Source organism: Leishmania infantum, chromosome 34, assembly GCF_000002875.2.
Source record: "Leishmania infantum JPCM5 genome chromosome 34".
Lineage (NCBI taxonomy): Eukaryota > Euglenozoa > Kinetoplastea > Trypanosomatida > Trypanosomatidae > Leishmania > Leishmania infantum.
Genome location: NC_009418.2, coordinates 517,683 through 543,958, shown reverse-complemented (window position 1 = coordinate 543,958; position 26,276 = coordinate 517,683). Strand labels below are relative to the sequence as shown.

Here is a 26,276-nt window from a genome sequence, read left to right as displayed (position 1 = left end):
ACCTTGGCGCCTTTCTCGTGCGCTCTGTACTCCGCCTTTGTTTCCCACTTTCGATCGACTCTTTTCATCTGCCTGGAGTGTATCTATGAATCTATGCGCATGCCTTGAGCTGTGTGAGGGCACGTGATGCACTTGGCGTGCATGTGTGTGTATGCAGATGCGTCCTTGGATGGAGCTTTCCTCACCTGCGCGGACTCCCTTTTCCCATCCACTCTCGAAACAAAGGTCAGCATATGCGTGGCGCAGGGATGCCATTAGAGCGCATCTCACCCTTTTCTGTGCCACAAGCGCTTGACGCCATCGCTGCGACTCCCTCGTCCTTCCCTCCTCTCCGCTACCCCTCCTTCACACGCGGTCGCGCAGATGCGAGCGTTCCCATTATACAACTCCTCGCTGAGGCGACGCAGCTGTGGCGGTCTTGCGGCTGCTGCTCAGGTCATCAGCACTTCATCGCATCCTGTGAGCGCATCTCAGCGGCACTCCACTTCCCTGCCCTCCTCTTTTCCTTACGCCGAGAGCGAGGCCATTCACGACGGGAATCGTAAAGGCTCTGCCCCAGGAGGCGAAGACGCCACCGCTTCGGTTTCCGCAAGCCCAGCTGAAAGGGCGGAAACCCCCAACGCCGACGTCGACGCAGCGGCGAAGAGGCTGGAGGCGCGAGACGCCGTTATCCGAGAAATACTCTCGCGTGATAAAGTTCTCTTTGAGCTGAAACGTCAGCACGAGCTGAGCATGCTGCGTGTGGAGCAGAACCAGGCACGCGTGCTGAAGGACCAGGAGGACCGTGGCATGTACTATGAGCAGAACAGCAACGTCCACACCTTTGACACGATTTCCGTCGGTCTCTACTCGCAGCGCAGCACACTTTACCATACCATGAGCGCGGAGCGGTTGCGCAACCTGAAGGTGTTTCTCATGGTGTTCTCAACAGTGGTGACGTGTGCCTACCTGTACTACCGCTATATGATCAATCCGGATTGGGCGTACGTGGAGCGGCCGATGAACATGCTGGGGAGTCGCGTGATGGCGGTCCGCGAGCAGCGGTGGAAGCATCTAACGGAGGCGCAGCGGCTTGACGCGTTGTGCAAAGAGAAAGGTGAGTCTGCTTAGTTTATCGTGACCCGAAAGGGCTCGCGCGCCGCTGGCAGCCGCCTCTTCATGTGTGCGTGCGGTTGCCGTCGGACGCCTTTTTTCTTTTCGCTGTGCCCTCTTTGACGCACACCCTTGCAAGTGAGGAGAGCCTGAAAACAAAGTCAATCAAGCAGCGGTTGTGCGCACGTGTTTTGCGGAAGGGGACTGCAAGTGCACATCTCCTCCAGTACCAACTCTAGACACACTCCTCGATGGCGTGCCAAGTCGGCGGTTCTGCGACAGGGGATGGGGGAGGAAAGACAAGCGCGAAACGTGGAGAAGTTGCTGGTGCCGAACGAAATGGTACGTTAGCGGGCCCCCTCTCCTTCCCTACCGGGGATCCCCTCACGTGCCTTGCGTCAACGCACACAGAGGACTGTCTTCATGCTAGACTCGCTTTCTTTTTTTTTTCGAAGCGAACGGCACACGTGCACGAATGCGCATCACTCTCGCTCATCGTTTCTGTCCCCTCATCGTTTTTCTTTCGTTCATATAGCAGTCACCTCTCACCGTCTTGCACGCACACCTGCGCCGCCGCGATTGTTGGTGTCGGTGTTGCACGGCTTTGTGAAAAGCACGCCGAGGTGAAAGGTTTCATGTGTCCTGCGGGCGCATGTTGCTCCTCCTCTTCACCATCACTACCACCTGCTTTCCGCCTTGCGACGGCTACTCGTTGTCTCGCGTTTGCAGTGGTCTCTCCCACCTACCTCCTCATTTCCCGAGGCACGTAATCGCACACGAAAACAGAAACAGTGCAGGCGCCCCACGCGCACCTTTGCCCATCCTCTTGTCTTTTTGTTCGTGTCTGTGTGTGCGTGAGGCCCGTGTAACGGCGCCATTGGTGGTGATTGCTCTCTTCGCTGCTCCCTCACCGCGCTCCCCCCGCGAAGCTGCTTTGCCCTGCCGACACACCGCCCCTTGCGCTTTTTCGTTTCTCTTTGTGCCACCCCACAGGCTGCCGGCAATATACCCGGCGCATCTTCTGTTTCTCGCTCCCTCTTCTTTTCTCCCGTGCCGAGATGCGCGCGTTTCCGCACTGCTTAATCCGCAGCCATGACTTCAGCGCCGCCGCGGCCGTCTCCACGGTGCGTGACTCACTGCTGTGTCTGCGTTCGCGACCATGGCATGTGCAGGTCAGCCACACCCGACAGTGGGACTGTGGCACCTGCGTACCGTTGAGATTGGCAACCTCTGCTCGTCATGTAGCCAACGGTGGTGCTGGAACGGCGCGCGAGTTGGCCAACAACAGAGCTTTATCTCCTTCCTTATCATCGGCTGCGCCGCGCTACAGAAGTCGAGAATGCGGTTCCATAGGTTCGCGGGCATCGCCCCAGCCTCGCCGCGTCGCGCGTTGCCGTGCGAAGACATCGACGTCATCACCTGCTAAGGTGGTCGACTCTCTTGCCGCAAAGCCCCCAGCAAGTCGTGCGGCCTCCCTAGCATCCCTGCTGCACCGCCTGGGCACTGTCGAGTCATCCAACACACAAGGACAGCAGCCAACGCTGCCGGTGTCCTCGGCACAGCGTGCCTCGCGCTCATTACCGATGCCGTTCTCATCCACCGAATCAGAAGCACCCGCAGCGCTTGGGTCGCCCACCCCCGTGCCGCGTCGTGGCAGTGGCGACTCCCTTGACAACAGCGCCGCAGCGAGCGAGCCGTCGCGAGCCAGCAACTCTCAGCAGAGGCACCCGAACGGAAGCGCTGAAGCGCACAGCAGTGGCAATCCGCAGGCTCAGCAGAGCACTTCCTCTGCCATACGGAGGCAGAAAGTGCCAATGGTGCAGCTGCAGTCGGATCGAAGGGGGAGGCTACGGAAACCGTCGGCTTCACGAATGCGATCACTACCGGGCGGAAACCTCGCAGACGCCGCAGGTGTATCCCCGCTAGCAGTGGACAGAGGGGCAGAGGAGCGAGTCGTAGCGATGCTCCGCAGCGATCACCAACAGGCCGACCCCGATGCAGAGTTTGTCATGCCGGAACCGTCGATGCGCCATGTTCCGCACTCACAGCTCTTGCGGTGCGTGCTCGAGCTTCCTCTGAACGGCCGCTGCCACGGTGAAGACACGGCGGAAAAGGAGGTCTTCGCCATTGGGCAGTCGAGGAAGGCCAAAGTAGCGCGAGCGCTGTGCTTCATGCATGCAGAGCAACTGCTGGATCACTACATGAGCACCAGAGCGACACCGTTGTCGTCAAGGACAGGCGCCTCCCCAGCTCCTCCTCCGTTGGAAGAGAGAGCGCTGCCTCCTCGGCCCAAAACTCCGAAACCACATGACTATCGCTCGTGGGATGAGTACGTGGACGCGAGTGCTGCATACGTGCAGGCCCTCGCCGCCCGCGTGAGGCAGGAGGCCTGCACGCGGGAAGAGGTGCCGCGAAGCGGCCACCCCGTCGCGGACCGCGCGACAGAGCTGCTGCGTCGTCACCCGAAACGCTACTGCCGACCGACGGTGTTGCATGAGCTGAACGGGAGCATCCGCGATGCCTCGAGCTTGATGACGGTGGCGCATCTCGAAAAGACGGTTTTTGTGGCGACCCTCGCACTTGATCCTCAAACGGGCCTGACGGCGACAGGAGTGGCGAAGAACACGAAGACAGCGAAGCGACAGTGCGCCGCCCACGCGCTCTGCATTCTTCGGCTGCTGCAGGAGGATGCAGAGGGGCGACAGGGAGCGGACGGCACAGGACGCTCGCGGCGTAGAGGCGCGCAAAAAGGCACCCGCAGCAAAAAGGATGTCTCTCACCACCCGAGTGCCCCGCTAGAGTCGGTTCTACGGCAGATGCAGCCGGCCTATCGAAAGCTGGTTCAGTACCATCATCTGCTGTTCGGCAAGGCCAGCCTGACGCCGCAAACGACCTTCACGAAGCAATCAAGCACGACGAGCGGCAGCACCAGCACTACCGTGTATCGTTGCCACCTTACTCTCAACGGCCTCAGTTGCGACGGCACCGGCATCAACCGCTTCGAGGCCGAGCGCGCCGCGATGGAGACCGCGATGGCAAACCTGATGCTGTACGATAAACGAATTCAGGCGGTGCAGGCGTTTGTAAATGCGCATCCGTCCATTTCACCCGAGTCGATCCCGTCCGCGGCGCTGCCCGCGGAGCTGGTGGTTGAGCTGCAGACCCAGCTGCGGCCAGTGACAGAGCAACAGGCAGCCACAGAGGGCGCAACAGGGAGGAGCGGGTGCGATGACGGATCTGACTCTGCAGGTGACTGCGGTGACCGAGCGCGGGGCATGAGTGAGCGGACCCTGCTGCGCCTCAGCGAGCGCGCCTTTGCCACGGATCCGTCGTATGCTGCGCAGATGCTGCACGACATCCTCCACCTCCGTCGAGACCCTGTCTACCTCACCCAGTTCCATCCCCGCCGCTCCACCCTGGCGATGGCGACGGTGAAGGCTCAGGTGCTCGACGCCGTTCAGCGTCACCGTGTCGCTGTCGTGTGCGGCACGACAGGGTGCGGCAAGACGACGCAGGTGCCGCAGTACATCTTGGATTACGAGATCGAGCACGGCCGTGGCGGATCCTGCAACATCCTTGTCACGCAACCCCGTCGACTGAGCGCCTTCAGCGTTGCCGAGCGCATCGCGCAGGAGCGTCTCAGCACGGTGGGAAAGGATGTCGGGTACGCGGTTCGGCTGGACTCACGTCCCGGGCGGCACATCACAGTTTGCACAACAGGTGTGCTGCTGCAGATCTTTTCCACCCACCCCGATCTGGAGCACGTCTCACACCTCATCATCGACGAAGTGCACGAGCGCGACATCAACTGTGATGTCATTCTAGCTCTCGTGAAGCAGCTGCTGACACGAAACTCTCGCCTTCGCGTGGTGCTCATGAGTGCGACGATGCAAGCCGACGTGTTCGCCCGCTACTTCGACGCCGATACGCCCGTGGTGCAGGTCGAGGGGGCAGTGTACCCGGTGGCGATCCGCTACCTGGAGGACATCGCCTCTGAGGCAGCAACTGCACAATTTTACTCGCCCGCCTTCGATGCCGTGTCGTCCAGGGAGCAGGGGCACCAGGTCGAGCAGCAGGAAAAGACGCCGACGAAGTCCGTCTCGCTGGCGATGCCAACGACCACCGCATCGCAACGCGTCAACAGGCGCAAGTTACTCAAAACCGACTACAACCTTGTTGCCTACCTCGTCCACCGCGCGGTGCAGGTAGACCTTCAGAATAACACGGAGGGAAAGTCGATCCTGGTGTTTCTTCCAGGATGGAAAGAGCTGACGTCTGCGATGGCTGCGATCAAGGAGTACCAAGGGCCGTACGCGCTTTCCGCCGCGGAAAGCCGCCTCCACATCATTCTCCTTCATTCCACTGTCGACAGCGCGAAGCAACGAGAGTGCTTCATGCCGGCCCCGTCCGGTACCGTGAAGGTGGTGCTGGCGACGAACATCGCTGAAAGCGGCATCACCATCGACGACGTCGCTGTTGTCATCGACACGGGCCTTATCAAGACAACCACCTGGGAAAGCCGCCCCACGGCCACATACCACCAGCATGTCACCACAGGCACGGGTGCCTCTTCGTCGTCGGGGAGCCCGACCTTTGCGCATGTGCCGTTGGACAAAGTCGCGGTAAACTGTGGGCCAGGAGGCGGCAGCGGCGGCGACGCCGTTGCCCCCGCGCCCGTGTTCTCGACGCAGCTTACTCTGGGCTACGCGAGTCAAGCCAACTGCACGCAGCGCAAGGGCCGTGCAGGGCGAACGCAAGGAGGCGTGTGCTACCGCCTCTTCACGAAGGAGCTGTGGGAATCGCTGCCGGCATTTCCAGAAGCGGACATTCACCGCGTACCGCTGATGCAGGTGCTGCTGAAGCTGCTCTCTCTCGGGCATGCAAATCCAAAGGAAACGCTGCAGACATTTCTCGAACCCCCCTCGAACACCAATGTGGACGCGTCCATGGAGGTGCTTCGCGGCATTGGTGCTATCGGAAAGAAGGACAGGCTTACCCCGCTGGGGGAGTACCTGGCGTTGCTGCCCTGTGACCCGCGCATTGGCAAGATGATTCTCGTCGGCACCGTGCTGCGCTGCCTGGATTCGGTTCTGACGGTGGCTGCGTGCACGGACGTGTGCCCGTATGCAACGAGCCGCGACGTTGCGGCCGAGGCGCGCAAGAAGCGCTATCTCCTGTCTTGCGGCTCGCAGAGCGACCACATCAGCTTCCTGAACGCGTACAACGCGTTCTGCGCCAACGGTGAAAAGGATGACTTCGCGGCGCTCAACTTGCTCCACACCGGAAACCTTCGCGTCATCTCCAAGTACAAGGTGCAGTACCGCGACATCCTGCGCCACGCTGGGCTCATCAGCCCGCAGGACGAGTTCGGAAGGGACTCCGAAAGGGTCGACAGCACCGATGCCGTGCCGTGTCCTGAGCATGGGCACCTTGGAAACGACGGCGGCACGGTCGAGGATACAGCAATACACTCGGAAGGTGGAAAGGCGACTGCCAGCGCTGTAGACTCCAGTGCACAGGGTGCGCCGGCGTCTGGATCAGCGCCGCTTTCCTACCCCGGAACCCTCTGCGTCGATACAAACGCTCTCTCCCGCCACAGCTTCGATGTCGCGTTGGTGAAGGCGTGCGTCTGCGCTGCGCTCTTCCCGAACGTGGCACTGCTGCGGCCGCCTTCGAAGGCACTCTCCTCCATGCAGCGCCTGCGTGCCGCGCGCAAGGTGGAACTACGGACAAAACACTTCGCCAGCATCAAGCCTGCGAAAGACAGTGTGTGTCGGCGCGTTGACGGATCCCGCGGCGACGAGGTTCCTGACCGAGATGAAGTGCTGAGCCAGCTCACGCTAGACTCGCGTGCGGCCACCGCAGATTCTGCGACGTCGAGCACGTCTCCAGACCGGCCGGTCCCGGCACTCTTCTACGTCTTTCAAGACGTCTTTGGGTTGAGGGAGCCGCGGCGGGACTTCCTTACCAGCCTGTCTGCTGTCAGTCTCTGGGCGTTGCTGCTCTTTGGTGCGTCTGAGTCGACGACGGAGTACAATGCGGAGTTGTCGATCTGTGTCGTGGACGGTTGGATCGCGCTGCACATCGACCGCGCCACCTACGCCCTTGTCACGCAGCTCCGCCAGTCCTTGTTCGAGTGCTTGCGAGGAAAGTACAACAACCCGCAAGACCCTCGAAACAACTCCGCACTGGAGACAGTGACGGCGGTGTGCCGGAGACTCCTGAAGGCACCGGTTCTGGAAATGGCGGCGGCGAAGTCGCCGGACACCGCAGGCAGCGCAGCAGCAGGGCGGCAGCAGTCTCCATGGCAGCTGGTCGACATGGGCTCTATTGTCGACCCTCTTGTGCACCTGCGGCACGGCGACTTTGGCGATGGCAGGGCGGCCGCTGTGGCTGGGGAGGATGCGCTGCTGGACCTAGACAGTGATGATGACGGAGATGATGATGAAGACCTTCCCAACTTCAACCCTGTAGACGGGGACGACGACGATGATGACAAGAGTTCCACGGCGCATGGAGGTCGGATAAAATGACAGACTCGCGCAGACGCGCCTGCGCGTGGTTGGATGCTGAGCCTCCTCTTTTCGCCGGTTTTCTAACATGACAAATCGGCGCCGCTGCCTGTGGAAACTTCTCCCACCCCCACCCCACCCCCAATACCCGTGGCAGTACGCTGACGCCGATACACCGGCGCGTGTGCATGCTTGTATAGGTGCTCCGTCTCCCGCAGTAATGCGCACACACACACACAAAAGGAAAAGCAAAGAAGACAACTTTGGCGCATTCGTGCCGTCACCTTGATCTTCGCGAGCTTTCACGATGACGACCACGACCACATCTCTGTCCTGGCAAGCTACTCCTCATGGCATTGTGGTGAGAACGGAAAGGGAGACGAGGAGAGGACGGGTGCGACTCTGGGAACAGATGACTTCACACTCTTGATAACGAATCAGGCGCAAGGCGGGTCAAGAGAGCGTAAAGGGGTGCCTGGCATGAGTCGCGCTCACGTCATCCTCTTGTCATGTGGAAGAGAGTAATATCGTCCGCTGTCTGAACTCTCTACACCAAAATGTGGGTGCCAATATCCCGGTAGCGATGCATACTGGCCAGCTTCTCTCTCCTTGCCTTTTTGCTACCACGCATTGGTGGTGGAGAGAGAGGATGCATGCACGTGCACGTGTATGTGCATGACGGGCAGGTGATGATGGCTTGATGCCCTTTCCTGCCGCATCTCGCGCTCCTTCCCTCCCCCATCCCTTTCTCTCTCTCTCTCAAGACGCAGACGCATACAAGTACACACGTTGAGCAAAGCCGCACTGGCCAAACATGAGCGCGGCAAGTGCGCGGCACAACGCGCCAGCAACTCCTTCGACGGCGGCGTCGCCGTACATTTGTCTCTCAACGCAATGCGACGGGCTGTACCGCGTTGGAGCACTGCCGCACCGCTTCGCTTCTATCTCCGAGCAGAGCGTCTACACCCGTGCCGCCGAGCAGCTGCGCTTTATTACGCCGCCGCCAAACCTGATGCCAGGCGTGGGTGAACGTACCACTAGCAGCGATACCGCTGCTCCGTGCAAGAGGGTAGGCAACGACGTGGACCCCTTGCTGCCGCACGTGTGCACGAGCGCGCAGCCACTACACCCCTTTCCATCTATCGAGTACTTTGAGGCTGCCCGACGAGCAGCACTGGTGCAAGCGGAGAGGCGAGCAAAAGCGCACCGCTGGTCTTCTACCGAGCCGACAATGGGGTCGGGTGAGGCGGCAGCAACTGCGTCGGTGCTGCTCAACGGACTTGTCCCCAGTGGATCGCTATTGGCGCAACGCACCTACCGTCACGACTACGAGGGCCACCGCTGTAAAGAGCACATGGGTGCCACTGCAGCGGCACCGCCTGGCGATGCAGCGGAGCAGACAGTTGGCTCATTGCTCAAAGACTCGCCAAAGACTCCCCCGCCATCGCCTCAGTTGATCTTTCCCTCGCCAGTGCTGCTCCGTGCGGTGGCGCAGCTGGTGCTGACACTGCAAGCCTCCGCCAGCACCTCTGCTGCACGATTCACGCTGGCGCAGTACCGCGATGTGCAGCTGCTCCCGTGGCGCAGGAGTCTCCATGAGGCAAAAGAGCCGGCGGCTTCTTCTGCACCACGCCGGTTCCATGAAGCGGTTGTGGTCTCCGTCCTGCCACAGGTTGTGGCAGACTGTGTTGCTTCTCGCGCACGAGCGGCCCCTGGCCAAACTAGGAGTTCTCTATCTGCCTCTGTCGAAGACGGAAACAGCGCGACTCTGTACGCCCTCACCCCTTCTGCAGGCCCCTCCGCGCTGATGGGCACGCGAGGAGCGAAGCGAGCGAGAGAAGAAGCACAGGGGGAAACCACACAAGAGGGGAAAGCAGTGAGTGCAGCCAGCGCAGCCATTGTACCGGGCGCTGTGCTATGCGAGCGGCTTTCGACCACTAACGAGGCGCCAAGAGCGCAAACCGCTCTCGTTCGCTACGCCGCCGTCTGCGCAGATGCCTTTGAAAGATGGGTACCGCCCATCGGAAAGAGGGATGCAAGCCCACCGCCTACGCCTTCAACGGCGTCCTGTGTCCCAGAGACGTTCTTGTACGAGGAGGAGTCGGCGTGGATGACAGACGGCATCTTTTACCCCCTCTTCTCGCTTCCCTTGAAGCCGCTTGCGGAGCCCGCTGTTGTAGCCGGTGGCAATGCGCCCGCCGGGGAGAACAACAGCAGCGGGCAGAGCACGGCAAACGTGACATTTGTGAAGACCAGCGCGTTTTTGTTTCTGTCGTTTCTCGTGCACCGCAGTTGGTGCGCGCACGTGCACTCGGCTGTAACGCAGGCGATGGCGGCACATCAGCTGCCCTCCAAGATCAAGCAGCGCGCAGGCTCACTAGGGCTGACTTTCACCGGGACTCACGTGACACGTCTGCCCCCTGTGCGAGAGGTGCGGCGATCGCCACAGTACGAGTGGAGGTCGGCGCTAGTCTATCGTGTTCACGGCGAGAGGGAGGCGGAACGCGCCGCAAGCAATGCTGTGTGCCGCATCGAAGGCGATGAAGGAGTTCGCGGGGCTGCTCTGGCGATCGGCATAGCAGCAGAATCCCTACTCTGCGGGCCAGTTCTGTGGCAGCTGACTGTCCTGGTAGTGAACCGAAATGCGCAGCTGCAGTGGTGCATGCACAGAACAAGTCTAGCCACCTGTGTCGGAGCCGACTCAGCAGCGACTTCTTTGCCACATGATGCACACAAGGACATCCTGGAGGGGTCTGGGACCCTCGATGACCTCCTGCAGCGACTATAGAGTTGCCTGCTGACCCGCCGGGCGCATGACGGTGAACACACATATATATATATATATATTCATCTTGCTCGGTTTGTGTGTGCTGATGTGTGTATGTGTGTGTCTGTCTGATGAGGCTTTTGTGGCGCATCTCTCTCCGTAAATGAAGAAGTGCGTGCAACTGAATAGAAAGTGGATCCGGCCGGTCTTCATCATATGTGGCCTTCCGTCCTCGAGGTGGGTAGGTGCATGTCGCCCCTTCTCTCCCCGACTGGCGCGCCGACAGGACCAGCTCAGAGCACGACAGCCCCGCCCTCCTTTGTATCCGGCTCTGCAGCACACGTGGTTCTCTTGCCTTTGTTCTCCTTTCTTCCCATCTTGTCTGACCCTTCTCCCACACTCCCTCGCGCATCCGTACAAGCTTTAGGAGCTGCACACACAGCATAGCGGATTTTCGCAAGGCGGAAAGTCATGTCCGCCGACCACCTACGCGTCATGCAGCGGTGCTGTCGAACCACCACCACCGCAGCCCTCCTCTTCCTCCTTAGTGCTCTCCTTTTCCACCATTGCCCCGTGGACAGCAGCAATGGCAGCACAGATGTAAAGGCTTACCGGGTTTCTCGTCCGGTTTTCGCCGCTGCGCAGCTGCGGCAGTGCGCGCAGCTGCAGGACCTCGGCAACTACGGTGTCAATCTGAACCTGTTTGCTCCGAAAACCGTCTACCTCAACGGCGAGTACTTTTGCGCCGAGAGTGCACCAGCTCAATATCGCTGCAGGTGCGGTGTCGCCACCACGTGCAAGCCGATGCTCGATCCATGGGAGCGCGACATTGGCTCCTGTGACTGCTGCTCATCATGGATGATCGGCTGCTTTGTTATACTGGGCGTTTTCTCAGCCATTAGCGTCTTCGGGGCGGTGTACGTGGTGGGGTGTCAGGGCAAGTGGTGGTGTGATGGGTATGCAACTCTGAAGACGGCGCTTATACCGCGACGTGGGCCGGCTGTGAGCTGCCCGCCGTCGCGGCCGCTGCCGCAGAACCTCTTCCGCGGGTACGCGTCCGCTGACTTCACGAACGCCGAGGCGTTTCCTGAGATGCCTGTGAGCGCAGTTACAGCGCCCACATCGCCTCAGGTGAACACCCCCGGCGTTGATGATCCCAACCATGGAGCTGTATTCGGCTCTGAAGCCGAGTATGGCGAGGCGCGCGTGCGGTACCCCCTGCTGCCTCCAGAGTTGCGCCACGCTAACGTAGCGGCCGCTGGCGAATCACGCGCACCTGATTTTGCCACACGCGCGGTGTAGTCTATCCTCGCGCAACCCTCTTCTCATCAGTGCCTTCGCCTCCGCGTGTCACATCAGCATCTGCATTTGTAACACGTGCGGTTCCCTACCCGCACCCTATACATCATTAATCATCGCGTTTGAGAATCGCTTCCTTCGCTCTCCGGATGCTTCTACCTCGTTTTGTTTCGTGTGTACCGTGCACGCTCCTCTTCCATACGATGTGACAAACGACAGGTCGTTCATCTCCCGCCAATATCTCTTCGTTGACGGTTCGCTGTTTGTTTTCTTCTTCGCTGTCCAGCGCCACCCGCCCCGTTGTCCCCTCCCATGTATACCAGCTAAACATTGAGGGGTCTGCCTTGCTTATATCCTTTTCGCTGTCGTCGTTTTGCGCACCGCATGCACGGCTGTTGGGATGCGCGTGTCTGCTCTGCTTTCTTTGCGACGGTGGCGATTTGCTTGCTCGCTCTCTCTCTCGTGACGGGGTGCCATTGCTGATGGGTTTACGGTGGTGTTTGCGCCCCCTTCCATATTTTGGTGCCGGCCACGCTCCTCCGTTATCGTCTTTGTGGCTTTCTTTCTTTCTCATGCCTCCGCCTCACTGTAATGTCTCCCTCCCTCCTCCCTCATGACGGAGTAAATGGTGGTGGTGGTGGTGGTGAGGGGGGCATACGTCAGTGCGTGGTATCACAGGGCCCAGCGTGCCCCCAATCTCTGTGCGTGGGGAAGCCAAGCCTCCGCTAACCCCTGCTAAATGCCCAGCCACCTCTGGTGGTGACAGGGTCAAGCGCCTACGACGTAGGGATGGCCAGGGCGATGTATGGCTACCGATGTCGGCGGCCATGTCCTGGATCGGCGTTGCGTCGGAGCGACCTGCGGCCGTGCACACGCTTGTGCCATCCATGTGATGGGCATCGTGTCCGTGCGATTCGAACGTATCTCACCCCCCCCGGCCCTCGCACTGCCTGCTGGTGCGGGGAGCCTGAGTGTCACCCCGCGGGAGATGCACCAGGGGTGGCGGCCGGCATGATGGGAGCCGCTGTGAGGCGACCTGCGATGCGGGGGCGGTGCTCTACGGTGACCGAGTCGGCGCATTGCTGCGGCGCGTGTGTCCAGGGCTGTTTTGCACCACCAGGCGTGGCCTGTGACCGGCCAGGGGGCGGGGCCGGGTGGAGTGGCGTTGAGCGCATGCTACATGTGAGCGAATGGGCACGTTGAGAGAAAAGAAAAGGGGCTTATGTCTCGTGCTCTCCTTATTCTAGAAAGAGCCCACAAAGCGGGCGAAAGCACTCCGGGCCCACTTGCAGTCTTCGACCTTCGAAACAGCGCGCAGTCCAGTCATGGCGGAGAGGCGCGAAGGGCTGCAGCGCGAGAGGTCAGTGTGGAGCTGTCGTCGAGCAAAGAACAGAGAGCAAGATGTCGTTGTGTGCACTTACGCAGGCGCCCTACAGCGCCTTCTCTTTCGCTCTTCACTGCCTCCATGCGCCAAGACGAGGCCGCGTGTGCGCAATCGTCCACCGCTGCAAACCCCCTTCAAAGAGGAACGGGTGCGAACGGCAAGGAAGCCGTCCACATATGACTGTTTGAATGGCTGTCGATCCCGTTGGCGCGAAGCATATCCCTTGCTAGTCCCCTTGCCTCCGTCTCCCCCACGTGACGATCTTGCCACCTTCCCTCCTTCTCCCTTTCACGTCACATTTCTCTGCCGCGTCCTCTTGCATCCTTCCCACTGAATCTTCCTGCTGCTGCCGCTGTTTCAACGGCTGACCCGCCACCACCACCGCCTCCCATCCCTCCTGGAGTAGCTGTCTGCTTTTACTTTTTGCGCTTTTCGTTATTATTATTGATTCTCCCGTTGCATTGATTACTGCCACAGCCCCCCTCCCCCCAACCACAGCTCCCCACCTCACTCTACGGCTGTGGCCTTCACGCAACCAAAAGGTCCTGCGTACGCCATCGAGCTTCTTTCTTTTCGTTTGCATTTACATGTTACTGTGGCGTGTTTCGAAGCTTGGCTTCATCGAACTCTTGTCGTTCTGCCTTTCTTCATCACCCTCCCTCTCTCCTGCGCCATCGCAGACACACACACACACACAACGTCACATACGCGGGGCGGAATCTGATTCAGCATCGTGGAAAGATTGAAGCGTGTGAACCGGCGCGTGTCTCTCCATAGGCCTCGCCCCCCTCAGCCGATACCCCTTTTCACCTCCCCTCCCCCTCCGCTTCGTTTACTCCGCCAGGTGTGGCTCCTGCTCCTTTGCAGACAGTGGCGCATACACGCCTCAGGCGGCGACTGCACACACCGTCGCCACCTACGCTGTCCGGCATTGCACACTGGCATTGACTTCTCATGCCGGTATCTTCAGTATCTGACTCTCTGTCGCTCATATATATTTTTCTGTTGCTGTTGTTCTGCTTGCGCGTGCTCCCTCCGCCTTTGCTCATCCCCTCTAGTATTGAGAGATTTCATACTTCCGCTCTCCCCCTCACCGCGCTACCCACGCCACTGCTTCCAAGTCGAACGCGAGTGGCGCGCTTACGATCATTCAAGAGCGCTCCTTCACCCTTCCCCACCTCCAGCTGGCATCGTCGCGCTCACGAATACGCAGGCGCGTGAGCGACGGACGTAGCCATGCAAACGCCGACGAGCTCCTTGCTTAACCGCGACGCAGCTGATTCGTCGTTCATCTCGCAGGTGGTCTACGAAAACGAGGCGCTCAAGATCGAGCTAGAGTCGCTGCGTGAAAAGCTCGAAAGCACCGGGCTGCTCCAGCTGGACGACCTCCGCTGCGAGAATGAAAGCCTCAAAGCTGAGGTTGCGAAGCTGCGCGTGCAGCTGACCGAGAAGGCGAACCAGCTAGACCTTCACCGCGCCTCAAATGACCGCTTCTCTAACATTAACGAGTCGCTGCATGAGCTGCTCACACAAGTTCAAGAACAGCGCACGGAACTGGCGGAGATGAAGGACACAACGCGCGAAAAAGAGGAGCGCATCGCACATCTCACGGCTGAGCTGATGCAGAGCGAGGAGGCGCTGAAGGAGGCAACTCAGCGGGCGAGTTTAGCATCCGAGGAGGCGAAGAAAATCAGCGCAGCGGCCGCGGAGAAGGAACGCTTGCAGTCGCAGCTGAACCAGGTGAAAGCGGAAATGGAGACACTGCGGCTGAAATCAACGCAGGAGGCCATAGAGCTACAGAATCAGCGGAGGGAGGCTGAGGAGCAGCTGTTGTCGGCGAAGGAGGACGCAGTGGCCAAGTATGCTCTTTGGGAAAGGAAAGTAAGCTCGCAGCAGCAGGAAATCAAGGAGTGTCGCGAGACGGAGGCCAGAGCGCAGCAGCAGCTGATCGACCTTCAAGCCAAAATGGAGGTGCTGAAGGCGGAATGCTCCCAGCTGCGCGAGGCGAACGCGGACCTTCTTCAGAAACAGCAAGTATCCGCGACCATGGAGAGCCAGCGTATCGACTTAAATGCGCCAGAGGTCAAGGCGCATGTCGAGAAGATGGTGATGCACGCGACTGAGGGGATGGAACGGCGGCTGCGCGAACAGGTAGATCAAAACACTTCCCTCATCTCCCGCTTGGCGCTGATGCAGCAAGAGAGCCGGGCGACAACGAGGCCAAAGGACACGTCAAGTCAAGGCATTCAGTTGATGAAGGAGCGGGTGAGCATGCTCAATTGCCGCAACGATGCCCGCACAACGATGCAGCGCCGCATGGCAGAGCTGCTGTCGAACGATGAGCTGAACAAGAAGGATATCGAGAGACTGCTGGAGGAGATGCTCGACTTCCAGGAGGAGACAGTCCAGGAGAACCGCACGCTACTGTTGATCAAGGATATCGAGTCAGAGGAGAGGGAGCGCAAGCTGGGGCAGGAGCTGAAGCGGGTGAAAAACGAGAATGCGTCATTGATGAAGCAGCTGCAGGAACTGGCCGTTGAGGGTTTCCAGCGGGATCGCAGTAACATGCCGAACACGAGCGGAGGTGGCGGTACAAGTGAGCCCTCAGCGGGTGATGCGGGCTCCTCGACTGCTCCTGCTGCACTCACCGGCGGCGTGAAGCCCTCTGCGTCGCCGGAAAACGAGCGTGGCAACTACCAGTTCCTTGGCAGCAGTCCTCCTGTGATGAAGATAGAAGAAGTTCGAGGGCCTGCGTACCCTGATCCGTTAAACACTAGCTACAATACACTACATCAGGATTCCAGAACCCCACCTATGATGCACCCTACAGTAAACTGTGCCCCAATGCCTTCGCAGCAGATGCCTGTGTACCAGCGACCTCCTGCTGCCTCTCCTTATCAGCAACCGCCCCAGCAAAGAGAGCCGAAACACCCACCGCAGTCCTACACAGGAGACCTGTGGTCGAACGCGCCGGCACGGCCGACCGCAGCACCGGCGCCCAATGCGCAGCGAACAGCTACGATGATGGCGGCGGGGTACGCAGACCCGTACAGGTACCCCTCCGACGCTCCTCAAAACAAGCCAGGCGCACAACCGCCTTGGGCGCCGCGTGTCTCCGGTAATGAACCGGATCGTAACCGGAATACCAGGGTGCAGTGTCCCGCATGCACGTTTGAGCAGCAGGGCACCAACCGTCAGTGCGAAATATGCCAGGCGACACTGCAGCTAAACTGAGGCGAGGGAAGGCCATCTGTCTTTGCTTGCTTCTGTGCCCATAGATCGCAGCGGAGAGGGAGAGAAGAGGGGGCCACACGATCGCTACAGGTTTTCTTTTTCCGTGGTTGTTGCGACCACGTGGCAGAAATGATGATGTGCTCCCTATCGAGTGCCTGCAGGTCTGCACGTGTGGTGGGGCGCACGTTCTGTTGTATTATGTTTGTCTTTTCCGCCTCGTTCACAACCCATTTTACTTAAAGAGGCCTGTAAGACGCTTACTCTCCTGGGTAATCCGCATTCTGGTGCAGCGGCAGGACGGCTCGTCCTCGACCACGCGGATGTGGCCGCCGCGCCACTGGGCGTAGGGGCGCCGTGGCTGTACGCGTGCATCTGTCGGCTTGTGCGTGGTGGACTGCAGGCGTTGAAGGCAAAAATGAAATTGCACCTCTTGCCGGTGGTATTGGTGGGGCATACGTCAGTGCGTGGTATCACAGGGTCCAGCGTGCCCCCAATCTCTGTGCGTGGGGAAGCCAAGCCTCCGCTAACCCCTGCTAAATGCCCAGCCACCTCTGGTGGTGACAGGGTCAAGCGCCTACGACGTAGGGATGGCCAGGGCGATGTATGGCTACCGATGTCGGCGGCCATGTCCTGGATCGGCGTTGCGTCGGAGCGACCTGCGGCCGTGCACACGCTTGTGCCATCCATGTGATGGGCATCGTGTCCGTGCGATTCGAACGTATCTCACCCCCCCCGGCCCTCGCACTGCCTGCTGGTGCGGGGAGCCTGAGTGTCACCCCGCGGGAGATGCACCAGGGGTGGCGGCCGGCATGATGGGAGCCGCTGTGAGGCGACCTGCGATGCGGGGGCGGTGCTCTACGGTGACCGAGTCGGCGCATTGCTGCGGCGCGTGTGTCCAGGGCTGTTTTGCACCACCAGGCGTGGCCTGTGACCGGCCAGGGGGCGGGGCCGGGTGGAGTGGCGTTGAGCGCATGCTACATGTGAGAGAATGGATAGGAAACGAAGGTCCTTGCTTACTCTTGTACTCGGGTGCTTCGCTTCTGCCGGCACCGCGCCTATTTCTTCGCTGATCGTCATGGTTGGAGAACATCATCGTTCATCTCGCCCTGTTGCGCCGTCTTTGCTTCCTTCTGCGTTCGGGGTGAAGTACCGCCCCCCCCCCCCAGCATGGTCCGCCATCGCGCGTCTTCTGTTTCCTCTCTGAGCGGTTTCGAAACACATCCTTTTTTTTTCTTCGAATATGCTTCGTTATGTATCTGTGCTGCTGTGCTTCATTCATGCGCGCCTGTACCCACTTGCTTGTGAAACGTAGGCGAGGGAGAGGGTGGGGGTGCCTGAACACCATGTTGTTGTATCGGCGTGAAAGACGTAAGCAGCGGAATCGTTTGAGCACCGCGCATCAGGTCGGGTTTTTCGGTGCGTCTCTCTCCCTTTTTCTTCATGTCGCAGCGCTTTTCTTCGGCTTCTGGCTTCCATTCTTCTTTATGTTGTAGGAGGGAGGGGGGAGCTTGCTCGCTGTTTGTGCAATTGCTTCCCCTCTCGATCAGGGGTGTGTTCCCGTGTCTCCTGACGCCTGTAGGAGGGGTGAGGGATTGATGCTTCTCCTCCGTCTTTGATTACACGTTCGCATAGGCCCTCACTGTCGTCCCCCGTATCCACTTCTCTCCCTCGCTCGCGTGCGCCATCGCCGCGCCTCGCAGGAGCCTTGGCGGTGCGAGCGCTGCACGCGAAACGTGTGAGTTGTAGGAGTGAGGCCGGGGGAGCGCAGGGAAGAGATGCAAGCTTGGGAAACGGCGCGGACGCCGTTTCCAGCTTGGCAGACAACCACCCTGAGCAACTTTTCTTTCAAGGACCAACTTCAAAGTCGAATACGAAGCTAGATACGAGAAGAGATGGAGAGGCGATATCGAGTCTGCGACTCTTTCGCCCCTCAGTACCTTTGTGGCATCCTTCCCCCAGTTGCAACGATCGCCGCTGTCCTGCCGAACGCGTCCTCGAGCACCTTTGTGCACCATCGCGTCGCCACCGTCGAATCTCGGCTGCTTCTACGTAGACGTGCCGGGCCTCTTTTGCTATCGCGGTTCGACTCTGCGTCCACTGCCTGAACACTTATACAACGCCTCACTTTTCGGTCCTTCCCCCTCCCCTCCCTATCTGGCTTTGCACGCGACGGCACGGCCGTTACCGCTGCTGCGTACAACATGCAAACATGCATGCACCCACACGCTCGACATCGCGCGGAGTGGCAGAGGTTTTTTTTTTCTCTGCATGGTTCAAGCTTCTAAGCCCTCCCCCCCCCCCACTCCGCCTCTACCTCTTTTCTCCCTCACTCTTCTGCCGTGTTCCCTGTCAGCCTCCTCGCACCGCGGTGCTCTACCGGTTGTAAGTCACTCTCCTTTCCTCTCAGTCTGCGTCCGTGTTTGCCGTGGATAACGCGCTGTCTCTGTGTCACGTGCTCGTTTTCGTCGGTATGCGTCTGGCGTTCCCTTTGCATTCTGTTCTGCTCGCCTTGTGATAGCCATAGATCTTCTACCCCCCCTCCCTCCCTCCCTCCCTCCCTCCCCCCCCCCAGCCCGGCACCGGAGCGCTGTACGCCGCCGCCTCTCCTGAGGTCTGCCGCTGGTCCCTCGCTTTGCATTCCACGCAACCTTTTCCTCGGCCTCCACTCACCGCCATCATGGAGATCGCTGACCGCCCGCTTTCCGAGATCATCAAGGAGCAGAAGATCGACAAGGAGCTCCGCCGCCGTCACCGCGGCAGCCAGTCTGGTGGCAGCAATGACAAGAAGAGTGTCAGCCGCCAAGGCAACAGCAGCCAGCGTCAGCGGCATAACAATAACAAAAGCGCCAGTGGCAGTCGCTCTCGCGGCAGCGGCGACCGCTCTGGAGGTAACAAGCCCGAGAGCGGGCGTCGCCGCTTTCGCACTGACGGCGGACGCCGTCGCGCTGGCAACACAGTGAGCGCCGGCAGTGGCAGCTTTGGCGCCAGCCGCCGCCGTCTTGCCGACCGCGAGGGCCGTCGCCGCCGTGGAGCCCTTGGTGGTGACAACGGCAATGGTGGCTTTGGACGCGGTCGCGACCGCGACAACAATGACCGCCGCGGTGTCAAGTCGGCCCCGCGCCGCCGCCGCATCTCCGGCGCGGAGCGGAACGAGCGTAACCGCAACCGCGACCGCCGCTCCGCTCTCTCGCGCTCGCGCTTCGATCGCGACTACTAGAGCTGGCGTGGATGGGTGAGAGAGGGCGGTGATGCAGAGGCACAACGCAGCTCCAAAACTGCGTGACACTGAGCACGAACGAGAGATCAAAAGGGAGGGGCGGCTACACAGCGAAGCCTCGCGGCAGCGCAGCGCTCCTCTTCCAGTCTGCTCTATAACCAGAGCCGCGCCCTCTCTCTGGGGTACCAGTTGTGCGGTGCCCGTCCGTGTGTGTGTGTGTAGGAACGTTCAGCCGTTTTCTTGTTTTGTATTCGTGTTCTAGTAAATGGAGAAGGGCGGGATGGCGCTGCCGGGAACAACAAAGAAAGACGAAGAGGCCGCATGCTTCGCCAAAGGAAGTACAGTGCACCAGTAAAGGCATGCCGACCGGAACGAGGTGGAGTGTGCTTGGGAGAAGCAAAAAAAAAGGGAAAGAGAAGAGGGGAGGAGGCAAGCACACGAGAAGCGATGGAGATGCGCAAGATTTACGTCAGGAACATACGCGAGGGGTGGGTCGGGTGACAGTGCTTTGCCAGCGAGAAAGTTTCGTGTGTGTGTGTGTGTGTCGGTGTGCGATCGCTCCACTCCCTGGGTACGTGGCACAAGGGAAACTTCCAAAGGGAGCCGACCCCATGGGCAGCCGCTCATTCTCATCCTTCTCCTACCCCCTCTTTTCGGCTTCTTTTTAGAACGGCTGTTTTGGCGCTTCCTGTATGCCAACCAATTCTGTCTGTTTTTCTCTCTGTTTGTGGGTGTGGTTGTGGGGCCCAGGACGCATGTTCAGCATTCTCTGTCTATCTCCTCCAACACCCCTCACCGCGTCTTTGCCCTCCACTGTTTCCTCTGTTTTTCTGTTTTTGTTTCAACATGGTAACCCGTTCTTGAGTCGTGTCTCGCCTGTCGCTCCTTGCCTCGCCCGTCACGACTCATGCAAGTGTCGTGCATAACCATACGTCGCAAAACCGCAAAGAAAAGCACTGAAGTAGCGGCTGGCGCAGAGTGCCCGCAATGATGCATTTTGGATTGCTGCCTCTGCGCCGCACACACACACGCACACAAACCTCCTCCGGACTGCATGCGTATGGGATCCTCTCTTAACGGCGGACGTGGCTCAAAGCCCGGCAAGCAGAAGGACGTGCAGGTGCACAGTACTTGTGTTGGTGCCCATCTTCTGCGCTCGCATCATACTCTCTTGTTGCCTTGCGGCCTTTCACGTGTACCCTGGCACCTGCTGCATGGGAAGCAGCAGCGCTGAGCTGACGTGTGGTGTCGTCGCCCTTTTGATTTTTCTGCACTCATTCTTTCTTTTTTTTTTCGGGTTGTCTGCTCTTCCTTTCTCCCGTGTCGTGCTTGCCACTCTCCTCTCGGTCAGCGCGCCACCCCTGCCATCCTCCTCCTCCTCTCGAAAGAGTCGTGGCATAGACAAGAAAAGTGAGTACCGTGGCAACACAAACATACGCACACGTGTGGTGCATCTTCACAGCCTCCACAGATGCCAAGAAAAAAAAGCACAAAGATCATGTATGCTTATCGCCGTGCCAATCACATACCTGCCTATCTGTCAGTCTGCCTGTGTCAGTGCGCACATCTCCCCAACACCACCAGCACCACCCTCCGGAATTGACGGAGACAAAAATTCAACGCGCCCCCTCACTCTGTTGCCTTGAGGTGCACACACCCTCCTTCATATCGTTCGTTTCGTGTCCAGAAGTAGTTTGCTGATAGCCAGATCTGTGGCCACGGCTATTGCCAATTCGCGTGCGCGTGCTTGTGTGTGTGTGTGTGTGTGTAGAGGCCAAAGAGAAGTAGTACGGTGGCTGGCGTCTGGGACATCTGATTCATATCTCTATTACTCTTTCACCGCTCCTTGGCATCACGTCCTCGGCTCACACAGACAGCCGCGTACACGCGGCACACCGGCACTTTGCAGCGAACACGCTGAGACTACGCCTGCGCGTCCCCTTTCTGTTTTTCGGATAGGGGGCATCGGCTGCGGTTTTGGCCGTCTTTCTTCTTTTCGTGTTTGTCTTCTTTTTTTTGACCGCCTCTAAACATACGGGAGCGCGTGCGTGCGCGCATGTTTCCCTCACCACTTTCTCTTGCCCTTACCATTCTCCCCCCTGCGCCCTCCGGCATCTCCCGCTCCGTGCGTGGCACCTCATCGCAGTCATGCGCAGGACGCTACACCGGCTGCTGCTGAACGTCTCAGGTGAGAGCCCCGACTTCCGTGCGAAACCCGGTATTCGAAACCTGCTGCTGGACGTTCAACAGAGCCCGTACAAAGAGCAGTTCAAGGACTACTGGTCCACGCCGGTCCCGTTTGCCGACCGCGAGTACGGTGAGAAGCCGAAGCTGGGAGAGCCGATCCCCACGCGCCGTGCCGCCACAACGATCCTTGTCGGTCACAACAAGCACATTGACCCCGCCAAGGTCGCGGCTGGCGAGGACAACGACTACAAGGTCCTGATGATGTACCGTGAGTCGAAGGGGCAGTACGTGAAGGATCAATTTGTGCTACCGTCTTTTCCCGTGTCCCTGGAGGACACGTCGGAGGACTGGGACAAGGTGCTGCGACGGCGCGGTGTGACGACACAGTGGGCCGACCTGCACCATCGCCTAGCCGCAATGCGCGCGCTCTTTGCGCAGACAAACCTCTTGCTGATCCCAAAGGAGGGCGGTGTGGTGGCAGAGGTAGAGGGCCCTCCCGGACCGCGGCGGTGGTTCCTGATCTGTAACCAGTACCCCAAGGCGATGCGGCAGCTGATGGATGTGCTTGAGCTGCCTATGGAATCGACGCTCTCGCAACTGATGCCGTTTCGCACGATAGTGACCCCTACTACCGAAACCTTCCGTTTCGCGAACTTGAGCTACGTCGTGACGCTGAATAAGATTCCGGATGTTCAGTACACACTCTCCACTGTCGGCGAGAAGCTTGTGTGGGTGTCGCCGATGGAGGCGCTCGCACGCTTCAACGCCGGCATCATGAACATGCCCACGCCCAACGTGATTGCGCTCTCAGAACTGCACAACGAGTGCCCAACCTTTGCAGATGTGACCAAGAAGACGAACCGCGATGCGCCGCGCACGGTGCAACCTGTGCTATTCCATCATGGGCAGGAGAAGGTGGCCACAGTGCTGCTGCCAGGCGACATGTTCCACCCAGAGACCACGCCAGAGGACCGCGCCTCCAAGTACGTGCGGCGCTTCGCCTATGAGAAAGACTTTCCCTTCGGCGTGCGCGCCGTCTTTGATGAGCGCCCGGCGACCGCAGAGGAGGAGGCGCAAGTGCTGGAGCCGGAGAAGCCGGCGCTGCTGGAGGAGGCCAATGACATGGACATGGTGTACAGCTCCATCCCCTACCCGAAGTGGCAGCGGGTTCCGCAGGAAGGAAAGACGGCTTACCCGGTGCCTCAGTACAACTTCCAGGAGGGCCGGGAAAGCGACGAGGGCCTGATTCCGCTGCGACGCGATCACATGGGACGCAAGCCGGTCGACCTATACTCATCCCCTCATGAAAAGTGAGCAGACCGAGGAGAATAGCGACACGAACAACAGTGGACGATACGAGTCGAGGGTAGAAGGGTGGAGGGTGGTGTACGTGTGTCGCAAGATCATCACCCCCATCACCTCCTTTTCTTGTGTATCTCGGTGGCGGACATATACATACACACACACGCAGAGGCACACGGGTCTAGTGAGGGTGGGGGCCGAATTGCCATGGATCGGCATATTGTGTGCCGCTCGAAGGACGAAGAGGCTGCAGGCGACGCCTGCGTGACACGTGGTTGCGGCTGCAATCGGGTCATCGAGGGCAACTCTCGATGGCGGCGGATAGATTGGCAGGAAGTGGCTTACGCTGTGAAGATGGTGTCAGTTTGTGTAGGTTAGCTTCGTACGTGCGGTAGCAGCGGCGTTCACATCTGGAAGCGCTGCTTTCTGCCGCGCTGCCTCGTGCAGAGGAGTGCCTTTGTCTCTACGTGAGTGTGGTGCGTCACGTTTCTAGTGCTCTGCATCCTTTTTCCGTCTTGCGCTCTTTTTGCTGTTGGATTCGAGGAGCTTGCTCTCGTAGAGTGGACGGGAGGGGGACAGGGCTGCCACGAGTGGGTGCCGAAGCAAAGTACAGGCGGATTGCCCATCGTGCGCGTGTGTGTGTGTGTGTGGTTATTTCGAAAATCATAGGTGCAGGGGCACTGGCAGTGCTACCCTACAAAGGGGTTGGGGGGGGGTACAGTGCCGCACCTCAACGAGTGCGGCAGCACTCTTCTCTTTTGTGATTGATGTGCCGCACCCGCCAACCCAACACCAATTTGTGCATCCTCGAGTGCTCCTCCGATATTCAACAAGTTCTCTACTCCCGCCCCACTCCCCAGCGGCCCTGGGCTCTCGTGGTCGCCTCTTTCGCGATGATGAATGCCCTCCTTGACGGTCGAGTGGTCCCGTTGGTGCCCTCTTTTTTCTGTTGTTGTTTCCGCTCACGACTGTGCCCGCACTGCAACAGTAAAAGAGAGGAAAGGAATCACGCAAACGTGAGCCGGCCACTCACGCTGCTTGTTATAGCGCAGGTGAAAGCACGTGCGGGCTCGCATCAGCTGCCCTTGAAGCAAATAGTCGGTGAAAGACCTAAGGCGCAGGATGAAGCGGCACGCGTGCGAGGCGAGTGACATGGGGTATTGACGCTCAGCGAGCTTGCTGCCTGCGACTCTCTACCCTGATCACCGAGCACGCAGATGCCTGCCCAGCTCGTTCTGTATAGCACGATTGCCCTTTCCTTGCACTGCCCTGTTCTGTCCATCACCTCTCTCGCTCTGTGGCACCCTGCTTCCTTGTGTCCTGTGGTGCAGGTGCATCATCAGAAAGTCGAATGGCACTGGTGCACGCCTTCGCGCCTCTTGTCTCCTTTATTCTCTGTGCTTGTGAATGCATGCCACGCGGGTTTGCCTGCACCGCATGTTCCCTTGCCTAGTCCAGGTGCAGCCAGGAAAGTATCTGCTTACCGTGCACGCCAAACCCAGCGCACGCGCATCTGCGTTTGCTGCACCCTTGACACCGGCGCTGACAGAGGCCGACTTGCGCATTGCGGCCCCACCGGTGGAAGGGCAAGCGAACGCGGAGCTCCTCCGCTACCTCGGCGAGCTGATTGAGCGCGGCTTCCGTGCGATGACGGCAGATTATGCTGAGTACGTGAAAGGCACTTCCTATGCGACGGTGCTAGCGGCAGATGCAGCTGCCAGTGCAACTGCAGCCCAGCTCGCCAAGAGCAGGAGCGGCGGAGACAAGAAATCGGGAAAAAAGGGAAAGTCGAGGAACGTGGCAGCGGCCAGCTTTGCCTCGTCGTCGATGCCACACAGTGGTGCTGGTGGCGCACAGCAGCCGGAGGAGTCGAACACCCCGCCCTCCGCGACGGCATTTTCTGATCGCATCGAAGTCAGTCTAGTGCGCGGCGGCACGTCGCGTGCGAAGACGGTGCTGGTCATGTTCCCTGGCACCCGTGCTCAACTGACAGCCGTGCTGGAGAAGGAGTCTCGGGAGTGAAGCGCGGATCCTCTGATCGCATCTGCGGAGAGGCATCTCTCTTCTGTGTGCGCGTGCGCATGTGGTTACTCTGCCTCAGTTGGGGCTGCACCGAAAGCTGCCCCTTTATCTCGCCGCGTCCATGTACTCGCATACACCGCCGCTCCCTCGTCCCCTCGTCGCCGTCATGCCAGCATGCGCGCGCAGGAAACGTCGCCGGGGCTGCCGTGGAGGCGAAAGAGGGAGGAAAAGAGGGGTGTTGGGCACCACGAGGCGTTCCGCTCGTGGAGCGCACAAAGCGAATGCAAAACAGAACATCCACCGAAGGGACGATCATGTCCAAGCGCGTCCCAATCGTACGGGGACGCTCCAACACAGGCGGTCGAGCTCACGAATTGAATGCGCGAGTACGCTGGCGACGTGTGTGTGGGGGGGATCACTGAGTGCGATACTCGTGCTCGAGGGATGCGTGGGAGTTGCACGCCCCCTCTCCGCCCCGAACCTCTCTACACTCCCTTGCTCGAGTTCGCTCGCTGGCCTCTCGGCCGCACCTCTATGTCTGTTTCATCCCGCTCTCTTCTTCATCCTTTCGCTAATCGTCTGAACTCGTCGCGCTCGGCATCACGTGTGCGGGCGTGCATCCCACACCTCCGCCAAACCTACCCGCTCTTTAAACACACACACACGCAAATGCGTGCGCCAACACGCACTAGCTGCTTTCTGCTTACCTGTCTTATCATCCAGTGAATTGCTACCTCCGACCCACCCACCCGATCTTTTCCTTTTCTCTGCTTGTCTTCCTTCTTCCCACCCCCACACCTCTGCTTGCTGCTCTTCTTGTGTACGTCTGCTTATGCGCTTGTCTTGCGCGCCTGCGCCTACTTGCCTTCCTCTTTTCCTCTACCTCCTCTCGATAGATTCTCTACCACCCTCCCCACCGCCGTCACCACCACCACTACACCCCCCTCCCGTTTTCTCTCACGCTTGCTCCTTGTAGAGAGGTGGTTATCGGTGCCAGCGCATACGCACGCAAACGCAGAGCGGCGTTCACACGCTCGTGCTTTCACCTTCTACTTCGCTTGCTTTACGCTTCTTGACAGCTGGGTCGCCGTGCGGTGCCGGCACGCTCCACTCGTCATCTTATCCCTTTGCATTTTCTCGGAGCGCTCTTCACCGTGTGCGCCCGACGAGGGCTCCGCATCGTGCTGCTTTCGCAAACATACAAAACAGGCGCGTTGGCAACATGAACTACCAAGTCTTCAGCTACATGCCATCGGCGGC

At 59.6% G+C, this 26,276-nt stretch overlaps 7 protein-coding genes across 7 annotated transcripts; all 7 read left to right on the top strand.

The window, feature by feature from the left end:
* Positions 1–732: 732 nt before the first annotated feature.
* LINJ_34_1300 (conserved hypothetical protein) lies at positions 733–1,110 on the top strand (the record flags this gene model as incomplete). Its single annotated transcript, XM_001468464.1, has 1 exon — positions 733–1,110. The coding sequence occupies one exon, from the start codon at positions 733–735 to the stop codon at positions 1,108–1,110; it is 378 nt and encodes a 125-aa protein (XP_001468501.1).
* Positions 1,111–2,150: 1,040 nt separating this feature from the next.
* LINJ_34_1290 (ATP-dependent RNA helicase-like protein) lies at positions 2,151–7,625 on the top strand (the record flags this gene model as incomplete). The annotated part of the gene is made up of 1 exon (XM_001468463.2): positions 2,151–7,625. One exon carries the CDS (start codon positions 2,151–2,153, stop codon positions 7,623–7,625), a length of 5,475 nt encoding a protein of 1,824 aa, XP_001468500.2.
* A 991-nt stretch (positions 7,626–8,616) lies between these two features.
* On the top strand, positions 8,617–10,392 carry LINJ_34_1280 (conserved hypothetical protein; the record flags this gene model as incomplete). Its single annotated transcript, XM_001468462.1, has 1 exon — positions 8,617–10,392. The coding sequence occupies one exon, from the start codon at positions 8,617–8,619 to the stop codon at positions 10,390–10,392; it is 1,776 nt and encodes a 591-aa protein (XP_001468499.1).
* Positions 10,393–10,842: 450 nt separating this feature from the next.
* On the top strand, positions 10,843–11,673 carry LINJ_34_1270 (conserved hypothetical protein; the record flags this gene model as incomplete). Its single annotated transcript, XM_001468461.1, has 1 exon — positions 10,843–11,673. One exon carries the CDS (start codon positions 10,843–10,845, stop codon positions 11,671–11,673), a length of 831 nt encoding a protein of 276 aa, XP_001468498.1.
* Positions 11,674–14,290: 2,617 nt separating this feature from the next.
* LINJ_34_1260 (conserved hypothetical protein) lies at positions 14,291–16,288 on the top strand (the record flags this gene model as incomplete). Its single annotated transcript, XM_001468460.1, has 1 exon — positions 14,291–16,288. One exon carries the CDS (start codon positions 14,291–14,293, stop codon positions 16,286–16,288), a length of 1,998 nt encoding a protein of 665 aa, XP_001468497.1.
* Positions 16,289–21,653: 5,365 nt separating this feature from the next.
* LINJ_34_1250 (conserved hypothetical protein) lies at positions 21,654–23,006 on the top strand (the record flags this gene model as incomplete). Its single annotated transcript, XM_001468459.1, has 1 exon — positions 21,654–23,006. One exon carries the CDS (start codon positions 21,654–21,656, stop codon positions 23,004–23,006), a length of 1,353 nt encoding a protein of 450 aa, XP_001468496.1.
* A 1,395-nt stretch (positions 23,007–24,401) lies between these two features.
* On the top strand, positions 24,402–25,016 carry LINJ_34_1240 (conserved hypothetical protein; the record flags this gene model as incomplete). The annotated part of the gene is made up of 1 exon (XM_001468458.1): positions 24,402–25,016. The coding sequence occupies one exon, from the start codon at positions 24,402–24,404 to the stop codon at positions 25,014–25,016; it is 615 nt and encodes a 204-aa protein (XP_001468495.1).
* Between the last annotated feature and the right edge of the window lie 1,260 nt (positions 25,017–26,276).